Source organism: Notolepis coatsorum (genome assembly GCF_963971535.1).
Source record: "Notolepis coatsorum genome assembly, chromosome: 6".
In the NCBI taxonomy this organism is placed as follows: domain Eukaryota; kingdom Metazoa; phylum Chordata; class Actinopteri; order Aulopiformes; family Paralepididae; genus Notolepis; species Notolepis coatsorum.
Window position 1 is genome coordinate 76,517,768 of NC_140170.1, and position 11,897 is coordinate 76,529,664.

The 11,897-nt window shown below is 44.6% G+C and overlaps 1 protein-coding gene across 1 annotated transcript in view; it reads left to right on the plus strand.

The window, feature by feature from the left end:
- Positions 1-10,867, plus strand: part of evc (EvC ciliary complex subunit 1) — a 32,340-nt gene extending 21,473 nt beyond the window's left edge. Inside the window, exons 14-20 of the mRNA XM_084316213.1 lie at positions 4,140-4,353; positions 4,933-5,157; positions 5,791-5,923; positions 6,944-7,046; positions 7,701-7,827; positions 9,994-10,090; positions 10,537-10,867. Coding sequence (XP_084172339.1) covers positions 4,140-4,353; positions 4,933-5,157; positions 5,791-5,923; positions 6,944-7,046; positions 7,701-7,827; positions 9,994-10,090; positions 10,537-10,691 — 1,054 coding nt within the window. The 3' untranslated portion in view covers positions 10,692-10,867. The remainder of the gene's footprint in view (positions 1-4,139; positions 4,354-4,932; positions 5,158-5,790; positions 5,924-6,943; positions 7,047-7,700; positions 7,828-9,993; positions 10,091-10,536) is intronic.
- The last annotated feature ends 1,030 nt before the right edge of the window (positions 10,868-11,897 follow it).

Consider the following 11,897-nt stretch of genomic DNA (forward strand, 5'->3'; position numbering starts at 1 on the left):
TAAATGAATTCCTTTTCTTAAAGCTACTACAAGGAGAGTTTTCAACCAAATATATCATTGTCAGATCGGTTGTGAAAGGGTGAACAGCCTCGCTAACCGCGAACGTGGGGTTATTTTTTGTAGTTTCTACAACACTGCATAAAGAAGCCATATCTGTGTAATCCTGGGCCCTCATTTATCAACGTTGTGTACGCACAGATATGTGCATAACCCGTGCGTACGATCATTTCTAAGCAAAGTGTGTGACTATATCTACGCACAGCTCGGAGCATGCGTACCTGGCGCCCGGTGGTAGAATATTTATAGGCATGTTCAAGATTGATTTCGGCTCGCCTCGAAAGTAGACGAGAGTAGCCGAGTGAAGCCGGGGGAGGAGTCAGAACGTCGGACACTTCAGATTTCACGAGAGCCTCTCGTCTAGTCTCGCATGGCAGATACGCGTTCACGTCACCACACACACATTACACACCTGTCCAGCTCATTATAATGCGATGGCCGTGTGCAAAATTAGATCAGATTCAAATGTACAGCACACCATATACCTGCTATAGTGGAATATACTATTCATATGCCATAATGTATACCATCTTGTTGCACGCTCCTGGCCACCGCAGCGTGCACACAAAACACACACTGCTGAATAATTCTGTTTTGCATCAATATATATATGTATACTGTGTATATTGAGGCAAAACAGAATTATATATACAGTATATATTGAGGCAAAACAGACGACGCGTGTGTGTGTGTGTGTGTGCGGGATACAGCTGCTGCATCGTTAATGAACTATAGATTTATATGGAATTTGTTAATCTACCTAGCGATTGGGTTAACTGAGAGCCAGATTGCTTAGAGGAGTACTGTACATAGAGCGGTAATGCTCAGATTGCTCATTGAGTCATGACTATAAATGCAAAACGTAATTGTCGTATTTATTATCATTATAATTATTTAATTCCGGTGATAGAAACAGTCCGTCTGTAGAATCGACTTGAAGAAGCAATCACCATTTGTTCAGGGGGGTTGATATATTGTTATTTTGATATAAACTCCATTGCAGAGATGGTTATTAAGACAGCATTCATTACTCTGATAAAAATAATTTGGTGTAGACAGCTTGAAGTTTATCATGATGATATGATGATAACGCATAACGTTATTTGAGGAAGCTCTTTGTACCCAAACTCCTGTATCCAATAATAATAATAATAAATATATCTGATAGACGGGTAGGCGGACGGGACCCGTACTGTAATAAAGTTTTCAATCAATCAATCAATCAATCAATCAAACGTAGGGGGGGGGCAGGTGGCGCACGGAGATTACGTTCGTCACCAACACCGGGAGACACTGGATTCGCCTGTTCGAATCCAGCTCCCGGCGTTGCTATCAGCTTGGCTGGCCTCTCACACTGATACAATTGGCTGTATCAGGGGGTGGGAAAGCTGAAGGGTGGGTCCTGGGCGTTGTGGACAGCGACCCCTACAGTTCGGTCGGGGCGCCTGCTCAGCAAGGGTTGGAACTAAGGAGAGATAGTGTGGCCTCCCACACGCTACACTCTCCCCGGTGAGAACCTGCGCGGCCAGGTTGGCCTGCCCCAGGCTGCACATGCGTCGGAGGAAAGCATGTGACAGTCTCCGGTCTCCCGGACCAACAGTAGGGGAAAGTACGCAACAACCAGGAAGGGTGGGATGGGAGAAAAATCGGGAAAAAGGAGGGGAAGAAAGATAAAAAAAGAAGAAAAAAAAAGAATCAATCAATCAAACGTCTCATAACTCCCTGGCTGTCACGTGGCTGATGACTGACAACTTTTCTGAGCCAATAGGCGCTTTGCGTGACCATAGCAAATCGTTTCCCATCATGGGTTTACGTGGAGCAGCTGGGTGAGAGGTACTGTGGAGCCTCGCTCTGAAGGCTGTGTGTGGCTCGCTCCCGCGAGAGTTCCGCGCCTCGTCTCGTCAGATTTTCAGAGCAAGTCGGACAACATTCTAACCGTCATGCAACGCGCTTGGCAAGGCCGTATTAAACCTGCGCAGATCTGCGTCCGCCTAGCCAATCTCGAACACGCCTAATATTACAACGCGTAAATAAGCTTCCGTGCATTAGTTTCAACACTGCCGTGTTCTGTATGGCCGGTAATTCATTATAGTTCATTGTAAAATAGCAACAGTAGTGTAATTATGGTCAAAACCCTATAAATAGCATTTGGAATAATAGGTATTTCTCTCCGAATGAATGCAGCATGGTTTATATATAGCGTTATCGGAATATACGGGGTGTACTGACTGCGCTCCGCTTAACTCAACTCGTTATTATTTTGCGCACAGACTGCAGAAACACGGGAACATTTTGATTATATTCAAAAGGCTTTGCCATAACGTTAAACGAAACAAGTGGAACCCCGAAGCTGTAAGCAGAATGCAAGTCATATGAACACGCAGAATATAGTGTTCTTCTCCCTTCCTACTGTATAAGAAAGAATAAAAAACGCATTGCAACGAGAACAGATGTTATTTGTTGAGTTTATGTGTATTACAAAACCCTTGCAATAAATGTGTCTTAAATGAATGAAAAGCATACATGCTCTGGATACAGGTAGCATATATCGTGTGGGTGATATGACTTGTATTCTGCTTACATAACTTCGAAACTCCACCCACCCCGTCCCACAATGTCAAAGCCTTCCAAACATAAATCAAAACGTTCCCGCACTTCTGAAATCCATGCGCAAAACAATAACGAGTTGAGTTCTAACAAAGAACGTATTAAATGCTGGGTAGGCTGATAGAGTAAACTGTAAATGAAATAGCCTATAACATTATAAAGGATCATATGGGCTATAGCAGGGGTTCCCAACCTTTATTCCCCAGAGCCCCACGATTCCTGGGAGACGGAATATGATATGATATATTATATATGTGCAAGTTACTGTTGCATAATGTAGGCTATGGCTGCTATTATATGTAATTCATATAGGCTACCTAATACCGACAACAAAATAGATTGTATGCCTCTAGTACAAATCATATTATACCCGGTAGCCAATCGAACAAAACTAATAAAGGCATTCATATTCCAGCATGGTTATAATGACACACCAACGCCAAACAGTGGTTAACGAACGGTCTTTATTAGTATTTTGAGCTGTCCAGGCAGAATTGCAGCAATGGTCTCAGGGAGTCGTTGATATCTGACATCACCGTGTACAAGTCCGCCAGCCTTTTATTTATCCCATAACACGGGTTGTGTTTTCTTGGTTCGACAACGCCTCAGTGAACAATCTCGCTCGTGGCGTTTCTCAGAGTTCGCTCGGGTCAGTCCATTATTTCACATCCCATGGGGGGTGTTTCATTACCATTATGGATAATCATGCACGAGCATTGACGGTAAGAACAATTGATATTTATCAACACGGAGGAGCGTAGGACCCATGTACGCACGGTTGATAAATCCCAATATTTCTGTACGTACACACATTCTAAATTCTGTGCTTAAGTACGAAAATAGAACACTTTCTAAGAATTGTTGATAAATGAGGGCCCTGGGTATTTCTCCATATCACACTCTGTATGATAGCATTAATGCTGTATATACCATATACATATATTTATTCTTACTGTATATAAAATTTTCATTCAATCAATCACCATGCAGATTGGTTGATTGAATGAAAATTGTATTAACAGATTGCAGAATGGGTACAATACAGTACGGCTCAATACACACAATTGTTAAGGGGATTGCAGACCAGAGAAAGACTTTCGTCTTGTTTACATCAGGGTCCCCCATTTTCAATTCATAATGAATTGTAAGTAAGGGTGCAACTTGCTCCGTGCAATCCATTCTTTGTGGATATAGCCCTATATCTATATCTGTACATATCCCTTACCTACTCTTACTAGTTACGCTGCTGGCCAGCACGACTTACTACAATAGTGTTTTTGTACGTGTATCACTGTACATATTAATACTACAACTCTGTACATACATCTGATTAGCACTATAGTCAGTAGTACTAATTGATATATTTTATACCCAGCTTAATCACCTGTACTTGCCAAACTTATTTTCATTGTTGTACTTGTGCTGTATAATGACAATACATTTGAATCTAATAATAAAGTCGATCTGTTGGGCAGCCAGGTGGGCTTCCTGGTGGAGAAGAAACAGCAGCACCTGCTGGCCGCGGTGCAGAGACACTTCGCTGCCAGGCGCGTCTGCCTGGGTCTGCTGAAGGAGATGAGGCTCTCCAAGCTCAAGGTGCTCTCACAGACCGACTTCAGGGCTCTGCCGCTGGACGAGCAGAGCGAGAGCCAGGCCGCCGTGGGCTCAACCACCAAGGCTCCGAACAAGGTGAGCGAGCACACGCTCAAATAGGGGGCGACAGGGTGCGTCTGGGTAGCGCATTGGACTAAGGACTCGCCTACCACCGCAGAGACTCTGGGATTGAATCCAGCTGTCAGCGGTACCTCCGGCTTGGTCAGTCATCCCTACTAACAATTGGCAGTGTTAGCGGGGGGGAAGCCGGTGGGGTATGTGTCCTGGTCGTTGTAAACTGCGACTCCTACTGGTCGGTCGGGGCGCCTGTTCAGCAGGGAGGGGATCTGGGGGAAATAGCGTGAACCTCTGCACGCGTTACGTTCCCCCAGTGAAACTCCTCGCTGTCGGGTGAAAATAATTGGTAGTTCTACACCCTCCCCAGGCCGACAGTGGGGCAATGCTTATGATTCGTGCTTGCTTGTAAATGGTAAATGGATTGCATTTATATAGCGCTTTTATCCAAAGCGCTTTACAATTTGTTCATCAAATTTTTTCACTCACACATCCACACCGATGACGGAGGCGAGCATGCAAGTGTTTGTAGATCCTAGACACCTGTAGATCCTGAGGCAGGTAAAGTCCTCCTGTAAGTCCTGTCATGCCCCCCAACAGGACAGCAGTGCCAGCCTAGCAGAGCACCACCTGGGCCCAGAGAGCCAGCTGGTGGGCCAGAGCTTCCAGCAGGAGTTCCTGTCCGAACTGGAGACGGGGGCGGAGCTACTGCAGAGCCACGCCCAGCTGCTGCTAGGCAACGCTCTCAGCCACGCCGTTTGGCAGATGATGGAGGCTCCGCCCACTGAGTCCAAAGCCCGCCCACTGCAGGACAATGGGTGGAAGGTAATGTCTTGGATATGGTACTCTTCAGTATAATTTTCTCTTATCCAAGTGTGAACATTATGACCAAAATATTCATCTACGACCCTTTTGAAAGAACAAAAACTAGACACTTTTTTGTTGTTGTTATTTTCGTCAGCTAAAATGTAAGTAAAGAAATATGATGAGACTATATGATATTCAATTTACTAAAGCCGGTTATTGATTTGTTGAACATCAAGCAACCATATTTGACTCTTCTCTCTCTCTGTGCCACCCCCTTTCACTTTACCAGGTCTAAATTGGAATAGAAACATATAAGATAAAAATAAACACTAATACAAATTTGACTGAAATGGATGTGACAATAACTGACCTGTGACGTAAAACCAATAAATGTTTCAATCAACAGAGTAAAACTGATCTTAGTCTTAAAACTGCTGCCAAAATTATCATTGCTCTTATTCATCTCCCATTAAACAAACACCAAACTTCCTATGGTTGTTTTGTACATTTTATAATAAAACACAAGATACTTACATGGCCCCTAACAGCTACCACAACCCACGAGAGAGGGATAGAAAGAGAGGTTAGAAAGAGGTTGAGGAAGTCGCTGGACTAATTTTTCCTACAAACTTGTTTTCTCTGCTACTGTAGCGCCAGCTGACAGAAGCCGCCTCAGAGAGCGTGTACATGACCAAAGACTCTCTCAGCGCTCTGGTCCAAAGCTACTACTCCCAACTACTGGACATCACCAAGAAACTACAGCATGAGCGATCAAGTAATAAGGGTGAGACTACATCCACTACACACACTACACACACGGCACACACTGCACACACTACACACGCTACACACACTACATCCACTACACACACTACACACACGGCACACACTGCACACACTACACACGCTACACACACTACATCCACTACACACACTACATCCACTACACACGCTACACACACTACATCCACTACACACACTAGTTTTTGTCTAGTTTTTACATCCACTACATCCACTACACACACTACACACACTACATCCACTACACACACTACACACACTACATCCACTACACACACTACACACACTACACACACTACACACACTACACACACTACACCCACACAGCGCCATAGGCGGCGGCAGCATCTGGCTTATTTTGTGATTAGCCCTGAATCTTTCTGACAGAGGAAAAAAATCTATAATCATCAGGAAATGTAATTAATTTAATTCCCGACCACCCTCATCCCACGCTGCTGCCTGTGTGTGGAGAGACTGACACCGGAGACACGCTGCCAGCAGAACGCCTGCCTGGCTGAACGGCTGCGGCCCAGCGCGAGCCTGGATGTTCACTCTGCAACAGGTCTTCACACACAGGCACAGCCCTCCAGGATCTTTGAGTTCACGTATCTCGGGCTAAGAACGTCCGATTCACAATCCGATAAGCTGGCCAGCTTGTAGATGGTGGCTGATACAATTATGTCTCCACTAAAGGTATAACTGCACATTCATGGTGGATCGACGGTGGCTGAAAACCCATTTCCTCGTACCTTTTTTGCCCCGAAAAAAGGCATTTCCCAGCATGCAATTTTGGTTTCAACACCTCCATTGTGTCCGACGTCTAAAGTCGCCTATAGGGAAGCTGTGTTTTCCAGTTTGGAGCAGTTTGGATAATTTTTGGAACATGGCATCACACAGCTCTCCAATGGCTGCAATTCAGTCTTAACTGTACAGGCAAAGATTCATTCAAAGTCGATCAATGTCACACATGAACGTATCCTGTCCTTTAACGTATCCTTCCCAGAGGAGACGGAGCGGAGACAGAGCAGCAGTCAGCTGAGCAAGGCCCTGCTGAGGGAGCTGGCTAACTGGGCCAGGAAGCCCACCTCCACTGAGTTCCAGCAGAGGTACAGGCTGCTTCAGTCTCGTCTGCAGAGGCTACTACCAGCATGAGCGTATGTTATATAATACAGGCTGCTTCAGTCTCGTCTGCAGAGGTTACTACCAGCATGTGAAATACATACAATGAAAGCTGTGTTTAAAGGGATAGTTCAACATTTTTGGAACCCTAGCCCTATTTCCTATACTTACCGGTGGAGATGCTGATCGGTAAGAGTCCCTTCTCAGCCCAATCCATGCCGTTCCTCTTCCTAACTCTGACTAGGTAGCCACAAACCAATGCAAAGTCAATGGGGTTAGTATGAAGAACCGCATCAATTACATTGGTAGGTAGGAAAGAGGGCTATGGTTCCAAACATCTGAACTATCGCTTTAAATTTAAACTATGAACCCCAGTCGCTGATCTCAGTAACACCAACAACAGTAACCACCACAGATATTACATTAAAAAAGTAATATTTTCAAAATAGTTTTATTTTGTGTGGTTTCCTTTAAAAACACCCTAGTTCAATGTGTTCCGTTACTATGAAGTATACAATGAATGTCAATCATAAAGATTCAACTTATAAAGGTGGGTAAACAGAGTTTAAGTGAGTTTACCCTCCACTACATCCGTTGACTACCAGTATGCAAGCCTTACTGTGGCCTGTGTTTGGCCCCAGGGTTGAGCTCCAGAAGCGGAGGGTCCTAGAGCAATGTGACCTGGAGCAGGAGGTGCTGTGTGAGACTCTGAGGAGGAGGAAGCTGTCCCTGGAGCAGGCCATGGACACCGTGAAGGGAGAGCTGCTGGTAGGTACTGTGTCTGGAGCAGGCCATGGACACCGTGAAGGGAGAGCTGCTGGTAGGTACTGTGTCTGGAGCAGGCCATGGACACCGTGAAGGGAGAGCTGCTGGTAGGTACTGTGTCTGGAGCAGGCCATGGACACCGTGAAGGGAGAGCTGCTGGTAGGTACTGTGTCTGGAGCAGGCCATGGACACAGTGAAGGGAGAGCTGCTGGTAGGTACTGTGTCTGGAGCAGGCCACGGACACCGTGAAGGGAGAGCTGCTGGTAGGTACTGTGTCTGGAGCAGGTCATGGAGAGCTGCTGGTAGGTACTGTGTCTGGAGCAGGCCATGGACACAGTGAAGGGAGAGCTGCTGGTAGGTACTGTGTCTGGAGCAGGCCATGGATACCGTGAAGGGAGAGCTGCTGGTAGGTACTGTGTCTGGAGCAGGCCACGGACACTGTGAAGGGAGAGCTGCTGGTAGGTACTGTGTCTGGAGCAGGTCATGGAGAGCTGCTGGTAGGTACTGTGTCTGGAGCAGGTCATGGACACAGTGAAGGGAGAGCTGCTGGTAGGTACTGTGTCTGGAGCAGGCCATGGACACCGTGAAGGGAGAGCTGCTGGTAGGTACTGTGTCTGGAGCAGGCCATGGACACCGTGAAGGGAGAGCTGCTGGTAGGTACTGTGTCTGGAGCAGGCCATGGACACCGTGAAGGGAGAGCTGCTGGTAGGTACTGTGTCTGGAGCAGGCCATGGACACCGTGAAGGGAGAGCTGCTGGTAGGTACTGTGCTTCACGGGTCGCTGGTCGACTAAGATGTTTTTTTTCTCTTGTTGTATGAGTTATTCCTGGAAAGTAATTTGCCCCCGTCTTGTCATGCAATAATATTCACAAATTCATGTCGGTCTCTTACTCGCGCTAGATCCAAAGAGTTGATTTTACATGATTCCGTTTATTTATAGGACAGAAATGTGGGGAAAAGCATTTTTTTCAGATTTGTTTGATTACTCTACAAAATCCTAATGATATTTGTAAAATTATGACATTTTATCCAAAGCGACTTACAAGTTCTGTACAACAAATCAGCAGGAAGGGTACAACTCTGGCAGCTAAGACGTAAATAAGATTGTTCGTCAAACAGAACTTGAGTGCTACAGTCTTGAGTGCATAGTAATATAGACATGTTCTGTGGCCGGGCACACCAAGTCAGACTTCAGAGCGGCGAAAGTGCACGGAGGAGAAAGGCACATTTACATTGGAACAGCTGCAGGGTCATTACAGTTTTCTTTCGTTTTCTTGTTCGCCCAATAACGTTAACCAAATGAAACCAATGGAAATAAACACACACGCGTCGCCGACACACACACACGTGCCAACAAACACATCAACATTCTCCCCCGCCGGACTCACAGGCACAATCAAATAAAAAGAAGAAACATACTTTTCCGGACAGATCATCTGAGCTCCACTGTGTTTAAATCCAAATAATCCTCTGCCATTGTTGTAATATGTCATCTGTTCTCTAGTATTCAGTCTGGTCGTGAAGTTAAATTCTCTCTGGAAGTGAAACTGAAACTTAGCAAGGATAAGTTTAAAGGGGCAGTAAGCAAGTGGATGCCTGAACATGGCACCAGTATCACTGACTACCACGGCAAGCCTATAGAAAGTTATTCTATTTAATAATAATTATTATAATAATGATCATAAATATAATATATACATTTAATTTTTTTTAAAGATTAATATTAATACTAATTATTATAAATATATTTTTTCTGTTGTACCGAACTCGTACCGAACCGTGACCCCAATACCGAGGTACGTACCGAACCGTGGCTTCTGTGTACCGTTACACCCCTAGTAGGTAGTAATATAGGCAAGGTAGATTCCTTAGTAGCAAAGTGTATATTAGTGAGAGACAGTACGATGGTTAGTAGTAAATATTGAAATAGACTTTGATTACTCGACAAAATCCTAATGAATAATATTTGTCAACTTAAGAGTTTCTTAAGTCGGAGACAGCTTCAGTAACTATGATGGCACTGTATGTTACTCTTTGACCACGGCGCTACAGTGAAATGATACTATCCCCCTGTTCATCTGGGGACACCCTTGAACCACACGGTGAGAACCACTGACCCAGATCTATGCCCTGATGTTCTTGTAAGCATTGCTGTGTTGTGTCCATCAGGAGGCAGAAGAGGCCTTCATAGTGGGGGTGGCAGGCTTGGCCCGGGTGCCTCTCCACTGCCCAGAGCCAGAGCCCAGCGGCCCGGAGGATAACGCCAGTGAGTGTCCAGGGTTCCCCTACTAGTCAGGAACATCAAGGTGTATTCCGAGACAGGGGACATTTTATACAATTACCCTGAAGTAAATCATGGGATATGACTTTACAGGAATCCACCAGAATGTAGTGTATTTTACAACTTGTTTTCACACACATTCATTACATAGATTGGTGGTTATCAGCCATTTTTACACATTGTACGGTCAAATTTTCCACAGCAAGGCCAATTAGCTGTCTGGTATCCCTTCACACTGTAGTCTTTCTGTGCTGATATCGACACACAAACGAACCAGGCAAGGGAGGGAAGATGTTTTAGGTCATTTGACATGCCCTGACATATTGATACAAAGTCATATAAAGGATCTTTTACATTAGGGCCATAGATGTATGATATTCATAACGCCTCATCAAAGTCTCCTTTCCCTAACGATGAAGTGTCTTCAACAGGCGAGGACAATGCCACGGGTACCATCCTGAACCTGCTGGCCCTCAACCCAGATCTGGATCCGGCTCTGAACCCGTCGCTGACGCCGATGATCACGACTCCAGCGGTGAAACCATCACAGAGGAAGAAGAGAGAGCGTGAATCACAGCTCAGCTGAAGTCTTCCTGTAGCAACTGCATGTGTGCTGTCTGCATTCCCACAGTGCGTGATGGAATGTGTCAGTGGCAGTATTGTAAATAGATTGTTTTTAACCCTTGTGTTGATTTTTTATGATCCATAACAACCCATTGTTGTTGTGTATGTAATAAACTAACGTTTTTTTTAATAGAACATTTTAAAGAAATTGCACATTTGTCTTAAACTGCCTTTTTATGTCATTATGCAATCTGTAGTATGTGTGTGTGTGTGTGGGGGGGGGGGGGGGGGGGGACGACGACGACGACGACCGACTCGAGCTTAAAAAAAAAAGGCCACAAGAGTCTACATGCCATACGTCCTTCATCCACTGGGGGGAACTATTTATGACCCACTATACTATACTATTAGCATGAGGACATAGCGTGGTCCAATGAGCACCCATTCTAGTTGATGATAAAACATAAATAGCAGCAATTGGTATTCAATGCATCTCTTCAATATAATAATTTGTCAACATTCAAATTAATCAGTATTACTGTACATCAGGATATTAATTATAATAATAATAATAATAATAATAATAATAATAAACTTTATTTGTATAGCACCATTCATACAAGAATTGCAGCTCAAATGCTTCATATTCTTCCCTTGACCCTGGGGGAAGGCTGCACGCCAGTGGTTGTGTGGTAGTTTAATTAAATGTAAATATTTTACTTACACATTTTGCACAAAAAATATTCTATTCCACGACCACCACATAATGGTTCCCTGTCTACTTACAATGTAAGACACTCTGCTCTCTCTCTAGCAGCAACATCAACATAAAGTAGTACAAGAAAACCAATAGAAATTGTGTAAAGAAATTGTAACATTTGCAGCATAGCAATGATCCTTTTATTTATTTTTATTCTTTTACAATGTAGTAGTCACAGTGTGGGTGTGTTGGGTTCAAGGTGGCAGTAGAATCAGTGATAAAGGGGCTCTGGCTACTTAAACAAACTGCGTAAGTGTAGTGTGTGCAGAACAGTAGCAGAGACAGAAATGAAATAGCACTATATTACTCCAATCACAGACCGGTAGCCACCCTCTAGTGTTTGTTCATGAGTCTGACTGCCTGAGGGGGGGAAACTGTCCTGGAGTCTGCTGGTCTAGTCTAGGTCTTTAGGCCTTGAGGCTGCGGTACCACTTGCCAGATGGCAACAGCTGAGACCGTTTGTGGTTG